The 17276-nt window shown below is 40.7% G+C and overlaps 1 protein-coding gene across 2 annotated transcripts; it reads left to right on the top strand.

Annotated features, from left to right (window-relative positions):
* Positions 1-1663: 1663 nt before the first annotated feature.
* Positions 1664-16396, top strand: selenok (selenoprotein K). 2 transcript variants are annotated; one of them, XR_005943476.1, is made up of 5 exons: positions 1664-1755; positions 8451-8541; positions 8655-8741; positions 11554-11643; positions 13066-16396. XR_005943476.1 is itself a non-coding variant. In XM_041190941.1 (4 exons), the coding sequence occupies exons 1-4, from the start codon at positions 1737-1739 to the stop codon at positions 11636-11638; spliced, it is 282 nt and encodes a 93-aa protein (XP_041046875.1). In that variant the 5' UTR covers positions 1664-1736; the 3' UTR covers positions 11639-11644. The 2 variants fall into 2 exon arrangements, 1 of the variants encoding a protein (XP_041046875.1); XM_041190941.1 differs by lacking the exon at positions 13066-16396 and having other exon boundaries at positions 11554-11644.
* Positions 16397-17276: the final 880 nt, after the last annotated feature.

Raw genomic sequence — 17276 nt, 5'->3', positions numbered from 1 at the left:
CCATTAATTTCTAATTTGCTATAGCTGCTTGATGCTACATTTGGTCAAATGCTCCCTTTTTGCGAGGGCAGTCACACTCACCTCACCTCTGGACTTCAGCTCTTTTTTTTCCATGTTTGAACAAAGGATGTACTGAGGTCTGGAGCCATGTGACCTTGGCATAATCCAAACTGAGTATCAGTGGGCATGTTGTTGCTGAGCAAGTGCTATCTGATAACACTGTCAATAACACCTTTCAACACTTTGCTGATGGTTGAGAGTAGACTAATGGAGTGGTAATTGACTGGATTTGAATTATCCTGATTTTTGTGAACTGGACGTACCTGAACAATTTTTCCATATTATTGGGTAGATGCCAGTGTTGTAACTGTACTGGCTAGGAGCATGGCTAGTTCTGGAACAAAAAGTCTTCAGTACTCCTGTTTCCTTGTTTCCAGGATCACCCATGTTAATATTAGGTAAGCTGTGCCTAGTTTTTTGGGTGTAAATCTACACCAGTGGATTATTCACATAAAGTCATAAAACTTACACAAGCTGCTGTTTTACATGACTGATGTCAATGGGAAGCTGAGGGTTTCTGAGGTGAATGTATCTTGGGAACTATGAAAATGATCCTGGAAATTCATAAGTAGTGATGTTTAAGCATAAATTGGTTAAACATGAATTTTATTGGTTAAAAAAACAGCGCTACTCCACTATTCTGTAATTATGCAGAAATTTTCCAGCAAATTCCAGCCAGCTGACACCCAACCTTACAGCGACCTGAGGTGTCAGATTTTTGCTTGTTAAGTTTATAGCAGCTTAAAGAGGGCCCAGAGTGACTGCAGCATCCTTAAAAAAAAATATATATATATAAAATTGTATGAGAGGTTATATCTATTAAAAAAAGATAAAGAGGTTGTGTTCCTTTAGTTTTGAAAAGAGAAGTGTGAGAGAGTGACCTAATAGAGGTTGTTAAAGAGCCCGTTATTATTTAATAGATACCATCTACAAGGCACAAGTCAGGACTGTGATGGAACATTCTCGACTTGCCTGGATGAGTGCAGCTCCAAAGACATTCAAGTAGCTTGACACCATCCAGGACAAAACAGCCGCTTGATTGGAATCACATCCACAAACTTGCACTCCCTCCATCGCCAATGCACAGTGCAGCAGTGTGTACCATCTACAAATTGCACAACAGAAATTCAACAAGACTCCTTATACATCACCTTCCAAACCCACGACTGCTACGATCTAGAAGGACAGGGGCAACAGATACATGGGAACACCATCACCTGGAAGTTCCCCTCCAAATCACTCAACATCCTGACTTGAAACTATAATCGCCGTTCCTTCACTGTCACTGGGTCAAAATACTGGAACTCCCTTCCTCACTGCACTGTGGATGTACCTACACCACATGGGCTGCAGCGGTTCAAGATGACAGCTCACTAGGGAGTCAATTAGGGAGGGGCAATAAATGCTGGTCTAGACAGTGAATGACTAACAAATGACGTCAGTTTTCAACAGCAGGATTAATTGTATCGATATCTGATCAATTGGAGGAAGGAGTGGTTTCCATAGGCCTTTCCTTTCCTTTTAAAAACTCTTACTTCAATTGGAGCATTATCCTTCGCTGCAGCGAAACCGGAAACGGTGCTTTCCAACATGGCCGTTGTGAAAGCGCTCTATTCCAGATCCCGTGACCGGAAGGAACCGGAAGTAAGCCGGAAACGGAAATAGATTGGTGCAAAATGGTGTACGTGTCTAACGGTGAGAAAGTGGCGACGGTGATTGGGGGGGCGGTGAAATTGGGTTTGATGGGGCTGCGATTCAGGGTGATAGTAAGTGACGGTGTTTAAACTGCCCGGGTGTTTTTTTTCTCTCTCTTTTTGGGTTGTTGTTTACCTGAGAGTGAAAAGGGTCTGGTTTCCTGTTCTTCCCCGGCCTCACGGTATTATTCTGCTGTCACTATGGTGCACACTCCACTAAAATGCGAATTACAAGCATGTAGAGGATGACGAGATATGGATAATATAACAGGCAGAGTTAACGGTGGATGGTGTCTATACACAATAAAGCTGAACCTTTTTTACGCAGTTTAAAGCCAGCTGTATTTGACCACGAGAGTTCTGAGAAAAGCCACTGTCTACAGTGCCTTATGTAGGTTAAATCTACAACCAATTGGTACCCAACGGTGCTGCACAAGCAGAACAGCCTGTGTAAATTTAGGGTGAATTATTGACCAAGGTACTATTCACTCTTCAGATAGAGTCATGAGATTTTTGGACATCGGATCTTTCACCGGAGCAAACATATACGTTTTTTAGTTTAATATTTTGTTCTGAAAAATAGTGGCCTCAATTTTAGTCAGGTCTGGGTGGGATTGGTTCCTGGGTGGTCAGTAAACGTGCATATCAAGGCTTGGAGGGTTTTTGACTCCTGGCCTCATTTACATATCCAGGTTTGGACTCCTGCCAGAACCTGGTAAGAATCACCTGCCTGTTAGGCAGCTGGGCTGGAGGCCACTGCCAGAGACCTGTGGATATGATACTTTGTGGTCAGGTCACTAATAAAAGGGGAGTATAGAGACGATCAGGATATGAAGCTTGGGATAAGGGGGATGCAAGTTTCTTTTTAGTGGAGCCCAGACTCTTGGTCCACAGGGAAACTTTTTTTAAAAAAACAACTATAACTTACCTTACTGGCTTTGAGCTTCTTGTTCCAGCCCCTTGAAGATATCTTACCACTTTCAATTTAATGCCAGGTGGAAGGTTAAAATCTAAATGAGTGTTTCTAACAATATTGGCCTTTCTCTTGGTACTGCACTTCAGACACAGTCATAGGTTATCAGGATTAGTTTTTGCAGGGGTTGTCCACTGTAACTTCAGCACAAGAGCTGCAGGTATTCTAGAAAAATGTTTGTGCCAATTTCCCTGCAGCTTTCATGGCTTCAAATTTGTGATGGAGGATCAGAAGACCCCATTAGAATTCACCCTCTTGGGTCATGCGCATATCCTGAATCCACAATTTTTAACTTGGGTGGTGGTGTTGGTAAATTTGTGCCAAATGTAATCAAGCTGAGATATCCAACTACTTATGTGGACTAGTTTCTGTCTCTAGAAATGTATACTTTCCTATTGGGAATTTTACTTAATCTCCTCCTATTCTTTTCACCAGCTGATTGATTTCTCTTCAACAAACTAATTTTTGGTTAGATAAAAGTTTAGGAGTCAAAAATCTGTGCCCACTTGTTTTTCGTTCTATATTCACTTGCCAATAAGCTCCATTTAATATTTTAAATATTTCATTCGCGTTTTAATCTTGGTGAATTTGGGTGCCAAAGAATGCTTGAAACACATTTCCGCTATCTATTTTGACTGTTTTACTTGACATGTTCTGTATTGGACCTTTTAACAGGTGAAGTATCCATTTGGCTTATTTCCCTGCTGTAACTGAAGATTTGGTGTTCAGTGACTGATTAACTCAAATCTTTTGTTTATTGCTTGGTAATCTAAGATTTTCAGTGTTTTGGGAATTGCATTCTGTGATTGTCTTTTTGTGTGAATAATGCAGTAGTCTGCTTCATGTTAATTTGTACTGTTCGTGTTTTATAAACCAAGACTAAGATTAAGGGATTTATCCATACTAACTGTCAAAATCTTCAATTATCCTATGCATAGAAAACATAAACAGAAAACATGGAAGTGTGTGAAGGAATTTTGGATTTAAACCTTGCCAATTGTGCTTTATTAATTGAACCATTTACACTTAAATTATTTGGGTCAAAGGAAGAGAAAATAATGGGAATGTTCTAATTTCCATTAGCATAAAACATTAAACCTTTGTTTCTGCATGCTTGTTTACTTCAGTGCTGTAGTTAGCAAACAATTAAAATACTTTTTTTGAGACAAAACTAGGTCAGTGACATTGTGATTCCACCACTCCATAATATAAATGTTACACCCCTTTTCAGATTAATGTAATGGTATGTACTTTAACCTTTTGTACCACATTCACTTGAATTGTAATAGTTCACTCATATCATAGGTGTCATTCCGACTTTGGGTTGTTTCTGGAGAGAGTTTTTTTAGTTATGTATCCATAGTGTGCGGTCACAATAGACAAACCAATTTCCTTTTACTGGTACCAGTATGCTACGTATGCCTATTGTGAAAGTGAATTATTGATGTGATGCCAACACAAATACACCAATAATTTACCTGGAAAAACTCAGCAGGTCTGGCAGCATCAGCGGAGAAGAATAGAGTTTACATTTCGAGTCCTCATGACCCTTCGACAGAACTTGAGTTCGAGTACAAGAAAGAGTTGAAATATAAGCTGGTTTAAGGTGTGTGTGTGTGGGGTGGTGGGGGGTGGGGGGGGGAGAGAGAGAGAGAGAGAGAGAAGTGGAGGGTGTTGGTGTGGTTGTACGGACAAACAAGCAGTGATAGAAGCAGATCATCAAAAGATGTCAACAACAATAGAACAAAAGAACACATAGGTGTTAAAGTTGGTGATATTATCTAAACGAATGTGCTAATTAAGAATGGATGGTAGGGCACTCAAGGTATAGCTCTAGTGGGGGTGGGGAGGCATAAAAGATTTTAAAATATTTAAAAATAATGGAAATAGGTGGGAAAAGAAAAATCTATATAATTTATTGGGAAAAAAAAAGAAGGGGGAAACAGAAAGTGGGTGGGGATGGGGGAGGGAGCTCAAGACCTAAAGTTCGAACCCACCCAGGATTACAGGTATCTCCGGGACATAAAATGTTTCTCGGACTGCTGTTCCCGTCACATTCTGAAATCCACACTCAGTGCCATGCGCCGCCATATGAACACACTCGACCTCTCCCTCCAGCAGCACCGCCGTACCCTTTTTCAAAGCTGCGCGTGCCCCCAGTTTCATTTTATTCTTCGGCTCATCCGACGCCTCAACAAGAAACTTTTTCTCTTTCTCTCAAGTGTTAAGGAACGCAAGCTCCAACAACTCATCGACACCAACACCCATCTAGGACCCTCCACCCCTGCCCGTCCCTCCGTCCCCACCCCATCTTCCAATCCCAACCCCAGCCGTGTATTCACTATACCCCCTGACCTTCCCCTCTCCGATGCTGAACGTTCAATGCTCAGCAAAGGACTTAGTTTCATACCCTTACGCCCTCACCTCAATGAATTTCGGGCTCGGCATGATGCTGAACTCTTCTTCCGCCGTCTTCGTCTCCGGGCTCACTTCTTTGGGCAGGAGTCCTCTCCCAGTTCAACGGATCGTTTTACCCATCTCCGATATTCTCCCTCCACCTGGACCCCTCCCTCTGGATTCTTACCTTCTCTTGATCTTTTCATTGAGAACTGTCGGCGCGACATTAGTCATCTCAATTTCTCTGCTCCTCTCACCCATTCTAACCTGTCTCTCTCTGAACTTACTGCACTCCATTCTCTCAGGTCCAACCCTGACATTGTCATCAAACCCGCTGACAAGGGTGGTGCTGTTGTTGTCTGGCGCACTGACCTCTACCTCGCGGAGGCTGAGCGTCAACTCGCAGACACTTCCTCCTACCTCTCCCTGGACCATGACCCCACCACTGAACATCAAGCCATTGTTTCCAGGACTGTCACTGACCTCATCTCCTCTGGGGATCTCCCTCCCACAGCTTCCAACCTGATAGTCGCCCAACCTCGGATGGCCCGCTTCTATCTCCTACCCAAAATCCACAAACAGAACTGCCCCGGTAGACCGATCGTCTCAGCTTGCTCCTGCCTCACAGAACTCATTTCTCGTTATCTTGACTCCCTTCTCTCTCCCCTTGTCCAATCCCTTCCCACCTACATCCGTGATTCCTCTGACACCTTACGTCACATCAACAATTTCCAGTTCCCTGGCCCCAACCGCTTCCTCTTCACCATGGACGTCCAATCCCTCTACACCTCCATCCCCCACCAGGATGGTCTGAGGGCTCTTAGCTTCTTCCTCGAACAGAGGCCCGAACAATCCCCATCCACCACTACTCTCCTCCGTCTGGCTGAACTTGTTCTCACACTGAACAATTTCTCCTTCAACTCCTCTCACTTCCTCCAAATAAAAGGTGTGGCTATGGGTACCCGCATGGTCCCCAGCTATGCCTTTCTCTTTATGGGGTATATGGAACATTCCTTGTTCCAGTCCTACTCCGGCCCCCTTCCACAACTCTTTCTCCAGTACATCGATGATTACTTTGGTGCTGCTTCATGCTCTCGTCGGGACTTGGAAAAATTTATTAATTTTGCTTCCAATCTCCACCCCTCCATCATTTTCACGTGGTCCATCTCTGACACTTCCCTTCCCTTCCTTGACCTCTCTGTCTCAATCTCTGGTGATATATTGTCCACCAATATCCATTACAAACCCAACGACTCCCACAGCTACCTCGACTACAGCTCCTCACAACCTGCTTCCTGTAAGGACTCCATCCCATTCTCTCAGTTCCTTCGCCTCCGTCGCATCTGTTCCGATGATGCTACATTCAAAAACAGTTCCTCTGACATGTCCTCCTCCTTCCTTAACCGAGGTTTTCCACCCACGGTCGTTGACAGGGCCCTCAACCGTGTCCGGCCCATCTCCCGCGCATCCGCCCTCATGCCTTCTCCTCCCTCCCAGAAACATGATAGAGTCCCCCTTGTCCTCACTTATCACCCCACCAGCCTCCGCATTCAAAGGATCATCCTCCGCCATTTCCGCCAACTCCAGCATGATGCCACCACCAAACACATCTTCCCTTCACCCCCCTTATCGGCATTCCGTAGGGATCGCTCCCTCCGGGACACCCTGGTCCACTCCTTCATCACCCCCTACTCCTCAACCCCCTCCTATGGCACCACCCCATGCCAACGCAAAAGATGCAATACCTGCCCCTTCACTTCCTCTCTCCTCACCATCCAAGGGCCCAAACACTCCTTTCAAGTGAAGCAGCATTTCACTTGCATTTCCCCCAACTTCTACTGCGTTCATTGCTCTCAATGTGGTCTCCTCTACATTGGAGAGACCAAACGTAAACTGGGCGACCGCTTTGCAGAACACCTGCGGTCTGTCCGCAAGAATGACCCAAACCTCCCTGTCGCTTGCCATTTTAACACTCCACCCTGCTCTCTTGCCCACATGTCTGTCCTTGGCTTGCTGCATTGTTCCAGTGAAGCCCAACGCAAACTGGAGGAACAACATCTCATCTTCCGACTAGGCACTTTACAGCCTTCCGGACTGAATATTGAATTCAACAACTTTAGGTCTTGAGCTCCCTCCCCCATCCCCACCCCTTTCTGTTTCCCCCTTCCTTTTTTTTCCAATAAATTATATAGATTTTTCTTTTCCCACCTATCTCCATTATTTTTAAATATTTTAAAATCTTTTATGCTTTCCCCACCCCCACTAGAGCTATACCTTGAGTGCCCTACCATCCATTCTTAATTAGCACATTCGTTTAGATATCACCAACTTTAACACCTATGTGTTCTTTTGTTCTATTTTTGTTGACATCTTTTGATGATCTGCTTCCATCACTGCTTGTTTGCCCCTACAACCACACCCCCCCCCACCTCTCTCTCTCTCTATCTCTCCGCCCCCCACACACACACCCTTAACCAGCTTATATTTCAACTCTTTCTTGTACTCGAACTCAAGTTCTGTCGAAGGGTCATGAGGACTTGAAACGTCAACTCTTTTCTTCTCCGCCGATGCTGCCAGACCTCCTGAGTTTTTCCAGGTAATTCTGTTTTTGTTTTGGATTTCCAGCATCCGCAGTTTTTTTGTTTTTACACCAATAATTTTTTTGTTTTCATTTTATTTATTAAATTTTCCCTCATTTGCCTTCAAATCTCTGTAGGGGAAAGTCTGCATCCTGCTTCCAAATTTTGCCAATGTCCTCTGCAGATATCTGCTGGCTGGGGACAGCATACGTGTACACATTTTTTATCATGAATGATCTAATGCAGAGTGGTATGATGGATCATTAAATAATATTCAAAAAAAATTATGAAATTGACCTTTAATGAGCTGTATTGTCCCCTAACATTTAATCTTTTAGAGAAACTTTCGAAACTTGTGGTCAGCAGATGCCTCCCCACCCCCCACCACTTGGAGTACAGAGCCTTTCCTATCCCAGTAGAAGATTGTTTGTATTTGTCTGAGTAGAGAGATTTTCAGTACTTTACAACGATGTTGAGAAGATGAAAGACTGTGCAAAAAAGCTTAAAGGTGATTTTGACCATTGTTTTGGGTTTTGTGAAACAGCAAGCTGAAAAATGGTTAAAGCTATGCCCGTTCACACAGAATGTCGTGAAATTACATTCTAGGATTTGAATAAGTCATTGTAAGCTGTGGGGGTTAAAGAGGAACAGAGCGTTTAAATGTTCATTTGCTGAATATATATTTCTATGATGCATTGTTGTGTACTGAATCAAATGGACACTATATACGATACTTCTTCTTTGCAGGACAAGTTGTGGATAGCAGGAGTCAGGCACCATGGCGTTTGTCATCAATAATTCAGTTTTTCTGGGGAATAGTGGAGTTTATTTCCTTTTTGTAAGTTTCGACCTGCATTTATGATCTCTTAAACATAAATTCTACTAATTAAAGCATTATCTGAAAGCACTATTGATTCTGATTATTAATCAACAATTGTATTCCACATTTAGCTTTCGGACATTGTTCAATCCTGCTGGAGCTGAATATAAAAGAACTGGAAATCAGTCATCCTGGGGTAGACCTGACGATGGAAGAGGGTAATGCTGTGTTTAAAAACAAAATTCCTTTTTCATTATTCTTTTGAAGGTTCTCATTCACGTATTTTCCTCCAGTTTTGCCTCCTTACACCTGCTTTGCTGAAAATGGAAGTTCAACCCAGGGATCATTTGTTATAAGTCAACCATTCGGTGGTGGGGGACGGGGGGTGGTGTGGATCATCATGGTTCAATCCAACTTGTCATTTGCATTAACCATGTAGCACAGGAGATATTAAAGAGGAATGTTTGACTGATATCTCTCACTGCATATAAAAAAATTTTTGTTTTTAAATATTATTTCATGGCAAATAGAACAAGTAATCTTGGGCATTTAGGATTTAATTTTAAGCTCCAATTAATCTGTATTGCCTACACCTATAATGATATGAATAAAAACATTTTAATTTAAAAAATTGCATCAATTTAAAGAGCCTTTGTTGTAAAACAAACAGTAAAATTTAAAAATATTAGATTTTTTTAAAAATTGGATTTAAATAACAAAGGCATCTATCACTCAAAGTAAATACTAACTAGTTTGATGAAAAATAATTAAAATATACAAAACAATTTTGAATTTACTGATGGTCATTTGTAATTCATTCTTTTTCACCCTGTGTACTAACTAGAACATTAGCTTTAAAGTTATGGATGTAAGTTAATCTTGGAATGCATCTAAAATATTAAAATAGACACGATAATGTCACCTTTGACACACCTACATGAATTTCCTTTTACATTGTGTGATGTTAATAATGAATATCTTAAAATGTGATTTCAAGGCGTATATTATGTCGAGATACTTGTGCATCCCTCTGTTATAGTGCATTGTATACACTACTTTGACACATTCTTGGACAAACTGAAGTAAATTCTATGCAATACATTTTTCTTTCCATAAATAAAATCCATATTGAACAAAATGAATGTTACATTTAGAATCTAACATGGACAGAAAATAGTAAAGAAATATGAATGATATGCAGCCACAAAAACATTTATAGTCATGTGCTGGGAAGTACTGCAACTGCTTCAATTGTGAAGTTGGGTAGATAAATAAAAGATATCCAGAGACATGTACTACACATGACAGTGTATGACAAATCTGAACTTTTACTGAACAAAGCTATAGATTTAATTGAAGCTATTAAAAGTACAGAGTCATTTAAAATCTTGAATGTGGAAAAATAAAATGACAGACCTTCACTTGTAAGTACTGCCATGGCAGATGATGGAATTTGAATTCAATAAAAATCTGGAATTAAAAATCTAATGATGACCATGAAACCAGTGTCTATTGTTGTAAAAACCCATCTGGTTTACTAATGTCCTTCAGGTAAGAATGGCAGATTTCCTCCCCTAGTCTGGGCTACATGTGACTCCAGATCCACAGCGATGTTGTTGACTCTTAAATGCATTCTGAACAGGGATAATTAAGGATGGGCAATAAATGCTGGCCTAGCCAGTGACGCCCACATCCCATGAATGAATAAAAAAAAATAAGAATTATATTTATTTCTAAATGTGACTTGTGATTTTGCCACACACTATTGTATGGGCAAAACGTGATTGGAGAAGGAATGATTTCGAAGTGATCAGTTGGTATGTTTTCATGGCATTTTTGAGAATTTTTAAAAAATTACTTTTGTTTGTCTCATTTCACTGTTTTACAGTGTAACAAATACAGCAGTCAATAGACATGCAACAAACTAAACAGGATACCTTTTTATAAAGGCAAAATACTGCAGATGCTGAAACTCTGAAACAAAAAACTGAAAATGCTGGAAAAACTCAGCAGATCTGACAGCATCTGTGGAGAGAAAGACAGTTAACATTTCGAGTCTGTATGACTCAAAGAGTCTCTGAAGAAGAGTCATATGGACTTGAAACATTAACCCTGTCTTTCTCTCCACAGATGCTGTCAAACCTGTGTGTAGGGGATACTTTGGTCAAAAAACAAAATATCGCCTGTAGTGTAGGCCTCTTGCAGCTATTGAGAGAGAATCTTTTAGACTTGTGAGAAAGACCTTTCTTCACTGTTGGTTTTCCTGGCTGCCAACGTTCTTAATGGGGCCAGTAAATGTGTTGCTGCAGTGCCACTATCATTACATTGCTATGGCATCAACAGAAACTTATTAGCTCTTTAATCATCAATGTTCTCTGGTCAGAATGTTGTGCCCAATCAGTACATGCACTCCCCTTCTGTCATCGGACAATGGGTAGACAGGTGATGCGATTTAAAAGTAAATTCAAGAGAGCAGCAGTCTGACTCCCCTCACGCACTGACCAGTTAATGAGCGGCCTTGATAAGGTAGACATGGAGGTTGTTTCCCTGGGCTAGGAAATCTAGAATACGGGGCTACAGTCTTGGGACAAGGGGTTGATCATGAAGGACTGTGAAGAGAAATTTCTTGACTTGGAGGATGGTGAATATTTGTAATCGTCTGTCACAGAGGGTTGTGGATGCTCCATCATAGAAGGCTGAGATGGACAGATTTTTGGTCTCAGGGAATTCAGGGACATGGGGAATAGGTAGGAATGTGGAGTTGAGGCAGAAGATCAGCCATAATTGTATTGAATACTGGAGCAGACTCGAGGGGCCATATGGTCATCTCTGTTCCTATTTTTGTATCCCCATGTTCAATCTAGGCCCTTATCATTGATGGCAAGAGGGATTGCTTAGCAAATTTATAAGGAAAGTTCTGACTGTACATAATTGTTCAACCTGGATTATTACTTGCAATAGGGGTTTGCTGTCTATATGAATCCTGTTGTAGTAATGTTTATTGAAATCCTTTGTATAACTTTTTTACAGCCCTCCAGGAGCTCCACGAAGAAAAATGGGTCGAGTAAATCATGGTGGAGGAGGGCCTGCACCACCTCCAATGTCTGGGGGATGAGGAAGGTAAGATGTCTGTATCTGAACAAGAGTATGTTTAACATTAACATTATGAAGTTTAGTATGTAAAATGATTATTTTGTTGACTAGTTCAGTTAGAATTCTGGTCATTTGTTTTTGTAATGTTTCGGCCTCATTTTTCTACCTATAATGGATGGCAAATCAAATAAAAGTAATTATGGCAGGCATAGGTATAACTCCACAAATCATTTTGTTTAATGTTTACAAGTCAGCTATGTTACTCATTACAAGGGAATTTGACTTAGTTGGCTGTTATTTGATTGTTTTTTATTGTGATTTTAGCAGATTTTATTATTTGTTCATGGGATGTGGGCATCGCTGGAAAGGCCTGTATTAATGCTCATCCCTAATTGCCCTTGGAGGTGGTGACAAGCCATCTTCTTGAAACACTTCATTCCTTGTGGTATAGGTACATCCAGTGTTGTTAGGGAGGGTTTTGACCCAGTTACAGTGAAGGAAAGGCAATATAGTCAGCATTGCATGCAACTTGAAGGTAGTGGTGTTCCAATATGTCAGCTGCCCTTGTTCTTTTAGGTGGTAACGGTCATAGAAAGCACTCAAAGAATCCTTTGACAAGTTGCTGCAGTGGATCTTGGAGATGGTACACTGCTGCCAGTGGCATCAGTGGTGAGGGGAGTAAATTTTTAAGGTGGTGTGTGGGTTGTCATTCAAGCGGGCTGCTTTGTTCTTGGTGTTGAGCATCTTAAGTGTTGCTGGAGCTGCTCATCCAGCTAAGTGGAGAGTATACCATCACATTCCTGGCTTGTGCCTTGTAGATAGTGGACAGGCTTTGGAGTCAGGAGGTGAGTTACTTGCCTCTGGCCTGTTCTTGTAACCACAGTATTTATCTGGCTAGTCTAGTTACATTTCTGATCAATGATAACCACCAGGATGTTGATGGTGGAGAATTCAGCGTTGGTAATGCTATTGAATGTCATGGGGAAATGGTTAGATTCTCTCTTCTTAGAGATGGTCATTGCCTGGCCTTTGTGTCTTACATATGTTACTTGCCACTTAACCCAGGCCTGGACGTTGTCCACGTTTTACTGCTTCCTTTATCTGAGGAGTTACAAAAGAGATTGAACATTGTGCAATCATCAGCGAATATCCTGACTTCTGACCTTTATTATGGAAAGAAGGTCACAGTTGCCCATTTTCCCATTAAAACTATGCTCTTGGTCATCAGTTTCAGTGTTGGTTTGTAAGCATGATCAGTGATGCACTTGTAATTGTTCAGTGTGCACTGCATTTCTCCAATCCATATTTTACTATCCTGTGGCAGTGTTTTCTACAAACTTCACTGTAAAATTCAATTTGATATGCAATAATTACACAATTAGACTTTGTATTGATTATTGGGAGGAGAAAACATAAGTGACGGATATATTTTGTAAAACTTCTTTACAGGTAAATGCCTGCTTTCCAGAGCAGGCACTTGGACATACATTCACAAGGTGATGTGCAAGAACATTGCGAGAAGATGGGAAGATTGGAAAAACCAGGTGTTATTGATGACGTGAATGTGCTTGTCCACCCAGAAGAGTTGCTCAGTGTTAAATACACTGATTAATGAAGCTGTGCTGGGAATACCTGACTTTAAAGGCACTGGCACAATGGAAAGGCAACCGTGCAATATATTGAGTTTAATAAAATTGACTTTTCAAGCATTCCTTTCAAAACTTATGTTAAATAATCCTATATTGAACTTTAACTTTTGTTCTTCAGGTCTAGACATCAGTAAATTATTTTTAAATGTTTTTGCTTTGCAGACTAAAAACATTCAGTTTGCAGTGACAGAGCACCTGATATCACACCAATATTTTTGCTATGTCTAATGTGTGTAATCTTACCATTATGCTTAATGGTCTCCCAAGGCAAGCTATTAAGAAATTCACAGAAGTAATATCCATTTACATGGCCACAGGTTGGCGAGAAGCAAATCCGAGAAACCTTTTCTTTATTTAGAAGTACTGCTGAAGTTTAATCTGACAATACATCTTGCTAGTAGAGAGCACTAATAAGCTTCCTGCTGGGATCCCTGCTGTCCAACAAGAATAGTCACCAGCTGTTTTTTTTGGTAACTAATAAGCATTGATTGGAAGCTTCTCATGGCAGAAGAAAAAACAAGTGAATCTGCTTCTTAAAGAACATGGCAAACAGCACAGCTCATCATAAATTGTTGAGTGTATCATCGCTATTCGTAGGACCATGGATAAGACACACACCATTTCCAGTTCAACACTCATTCCACCAGTTTGACGTGCAGAACTTCAGAAGTAACTGCCTATATGTAACTCAGTCTAGGAGACCATCACATACATATTTGCATTATCTGAAAACGAGAATGTCATACCTGATGTCACAAGCTTCCAGTTTCCTCCTCAGTTATATAATTTATATTTGTCGAGCAAGTGGGATGGACAGCTTGTGACAAACTAGCCACCTACTGTTCTAAACATAAGTACAGTATTGCACAGCTTTAATAATGGGTATGTACTTATGTAGGGTTTGACTAAAGGATATGCCTACTTCTGTAGGAAATGAAATATGCCATCAACCTCTTGAGTATGTTTGACTATTCTAACAATATACCCACCTTTCTTCCATATCATTTGGTACCCTTCCCTAACAAAAATCTATCACTGTCTTTCAATTAACCCATCATTCACAACCTTTTGAAAGAGTGGGGAAGAATGCTTCCTGAAACCATGCCTAAATGGCCCAGTTTATGGTGTAAAGTTAATGGGATAATAAACATAAAATTGATATTTTATGTAGCGGTAGACAGCATATGACCTACTTATTTAGACAGTTGTCATGGCAAAGGGATAAAAGAGAGAGCTTCTCTTTTGTTCAGTAACTTTTCCTGAATTTCTTAGTTGTCCAGAATAAAAAAATTAGTTCATGTAAAGCTCCAGAAAGAGAAAATTTCCATTAAGAAGGTGGGAGGAGGCGTAGATGGACAAATTATGGATATGTTTTAAAGTACTCTTGTCCAGCTCAGTGAGATTACCCCTGCCTTATTTGAACTTGGTAGCAAGGATCTCCAACAAAAGTTTCATTTCCTATCCTATACCAAAACCTTTGGACCACAAGAGTCTATCCTTGGTCCCTTCCTCTTTCTCATCTACTTGCTGTCCCTTATCAAAATCATCAACTATGTTGAATTAGTTTCCACATGTAAGGTAATGGTACTCAGCTCCACCTCTCCAACACCTCTCTCAGCCCCTCAGTTGCCTCTGGATAAGCAGCAATTTCCTCAAGTTAAATTTTAGGGGGACTGAAGCAATTGTCTTTAGACCCCAAACTCCATAGTCTTGCCACTAATTTCATTCCCCTCCCAGCCACTGCCTCAGGCTGAACCAGTGTTGATACGTTGATGTCCTATTTTCCTGAACTGAGCCTCGATTCTTCATGTACTCTTGATTAGAAGGACTGCTGTTAGAATATTTTAAAGTAATTTAAATGCTCAAAGTAGCCCAGCATGCTTTGCTTCAGCATTTTAGCCAGAGCAGAAATGTGGAGGAGAGAGAACATTGTTCATGCACTGAGGCAAGATTCAAAGACAGTTTGGAAACAGAAGACAGATTGATAAATTCCCAGGTCAAGAAATGACACACACACAGATACGGCAGCAGTTGCTGAGACACCACATACCATAGTAAAAGGTAACATTGAGATATTGCTAAGGAAGTCTGAATGAAAACCAGCAAGGTCATTTGGCCTACACATTTTAAAGTACAATAAGCAAAGATTGTAGAACACAGGAGGAAGCCGAAAGATTAAAAGTACGATTAACACTTCAATTCACAGCCTCAGCAAATGTGACCTGTGTTGTGTATGGGTGCAGCCTGGGGTAGCCGAATAATATAAGAAAGGGCCTAAGACCTCAAAATTGGAATGCTCTTGAGATAGTTGGAAGTCCATTTGCCTAATGGTGACCCATGAAAGTTACAGGTCTGATCATCTTGAATAATATTTTATGGATGAGACGGTTGTATTGCTTATCATATAATGTAACACTGTAGAACATTGTACCAAAACTACTGTTACTGTCAATGTATAAGTTTTTTTTAAAGTCACTCAAACCTGTATCATTGCAGAGGATATTGTTTCAGGATAAACAACCCTTTGCATTTCTTGTGAAATGTTTGAACCACAAACTATTCCCACCTGTGTAACATTGCTTGCCTCTACCCCTGCCTCAGTTTATCACTTGCTGCAACACTCACCCATGCATGCATTTGTCATCAATGGACTCTACTATTTCAATGTTTTCCTGGCCAGTCCAGTAAACTCTACCCACCATGAACTTCAGCTGAGGACATGGTTACCCAGCATCTGGTTCCCGCAATTTAAAATTTTCATCCCTGTTTTTAATCCCTTCATGGATTAAAGGGATCCTTACAGAGTAAGGTCGTTACTCTGTGGCCACCTCCAGTCCTACAATACTCAAAGAACTCTTCATTTCTCTGCTTTTGCCTACTGTGTTTTTACTCTTTTCTTTGCCCCAGCTCTGTTTACAACCACCTAGGAATTTCCTCCTTTAAAAGAGCAGAGGCTGTAAGATTTAAGGCTGTGGCTTAAAACTCAGCTCTTTGGCTTTTTGGTCTTAGCATCCATTGTACCTCTGAAGAGCCCAGAATGTTTTTTTACATTAGAGCCACAATTCAAGTGTGAGTTTTCGTTGTACTGTATACTAAATGTAAATAAATTGAACTCATTGTTTTAGCCTGTACTGATCTGGTTTTAGTATGATAATTTGCACTATTCAATAGACAAAACAATGTGGGAATCTTAAATTCTAGTATGTAATTTACCATAATATGGCTTAATTGTTGCTCCATACTGCAGTGTTGTTGTTTCAAAGGTAAAAAGCAAAAATTGCAGTGGTCACCTTGTAAATGTACATTTACTGAAATCGTCAGGCTGTTTGAACATGTAAATTATGCTTTAAAAGCTTGAGCTACAAGAACTTTCTAAGTGGCAAATGCAGTTTTATTTATTACATCTATCAATTCTGACAAAAAGTTGAAGTATCATGATCTTGCACCGCCATTTGGTTGGGGGAAGTGGGGGAGACTGCTAAGTCCTTACATACATCTCCATCTGGAGCGAAGGTGAAAGCATGCACACCATGGAGGTGGGATTATCGCATCACCTAGAATGGGAGTGAAAGTCTCCTATTAAGTCTGCACAGCAAATTGTTTTAAATAGAGCTTTAATTACAACTACAAACGCGAGTTAAGCCATCTCCCACTTTTTCACTTTTCACTGACAGGAAGCAAGAATAAAACACTTGCAAATTTCATACAAATCAGAAATATAATTAATAAGAAAAAACAGTTAAGACAAAATGTAGCATGAAATTTGTAACTATATCTAGGTTTTTGCTAATGAGTAGATGCCTCAGGTGTACAGTGCACAAATAAAAATATACCTTTGATCTGTCAAATGTTTGCAACTCTGAACCTAGATCTGACTTGTACAGAGAGCAGACAGCATCAGCACACAGCATGAAGTGGCACAAGGTCTGCAGACACACGCAATGGGGGGGGGGGCAACACTTGCCACAGGACCTGCAGTCATACACAGGGAGCAACACTATCACAGGATCA

This window comes from Carcharodon carcharias, chromosome 7 (genome assembly GCF_017639515.1).
Source record: "Carcharodon carcharias isolate sCarCar2 chromosome 7, sCarCar2.pri, whole genome shotgun sequence".
NCBI lineage: Eukaryota > Metazoa > Chordata > Chondrichthyes > Lamniformes > Lamnidae > Carcharodon > Carcharodon carcharias.
The sequence above is the reverse complement of the archived record's forward strand: the minus strand, read 5'-3'. Positions and strand labels throughout refer to the sequence as shown.

Coding starts and splice junctions, on each gene's coding strand:
- selenok (XM_041190941.1), top strand. Junction 8,542..8,654: donor GTGGAGTTTATTTCCTTTTT/GTAAGTTTCGAC, acceptor TTCCACATTTAG/CTTTCGGACATTGTTCAATC. Junction 8,742..11,553: donor AGACCTGACGATGGAAGAGG/GTAATGCTGTGT, acceptor ACTTTTTTACAG/CCCTCCAGGAGCTCCACGAA.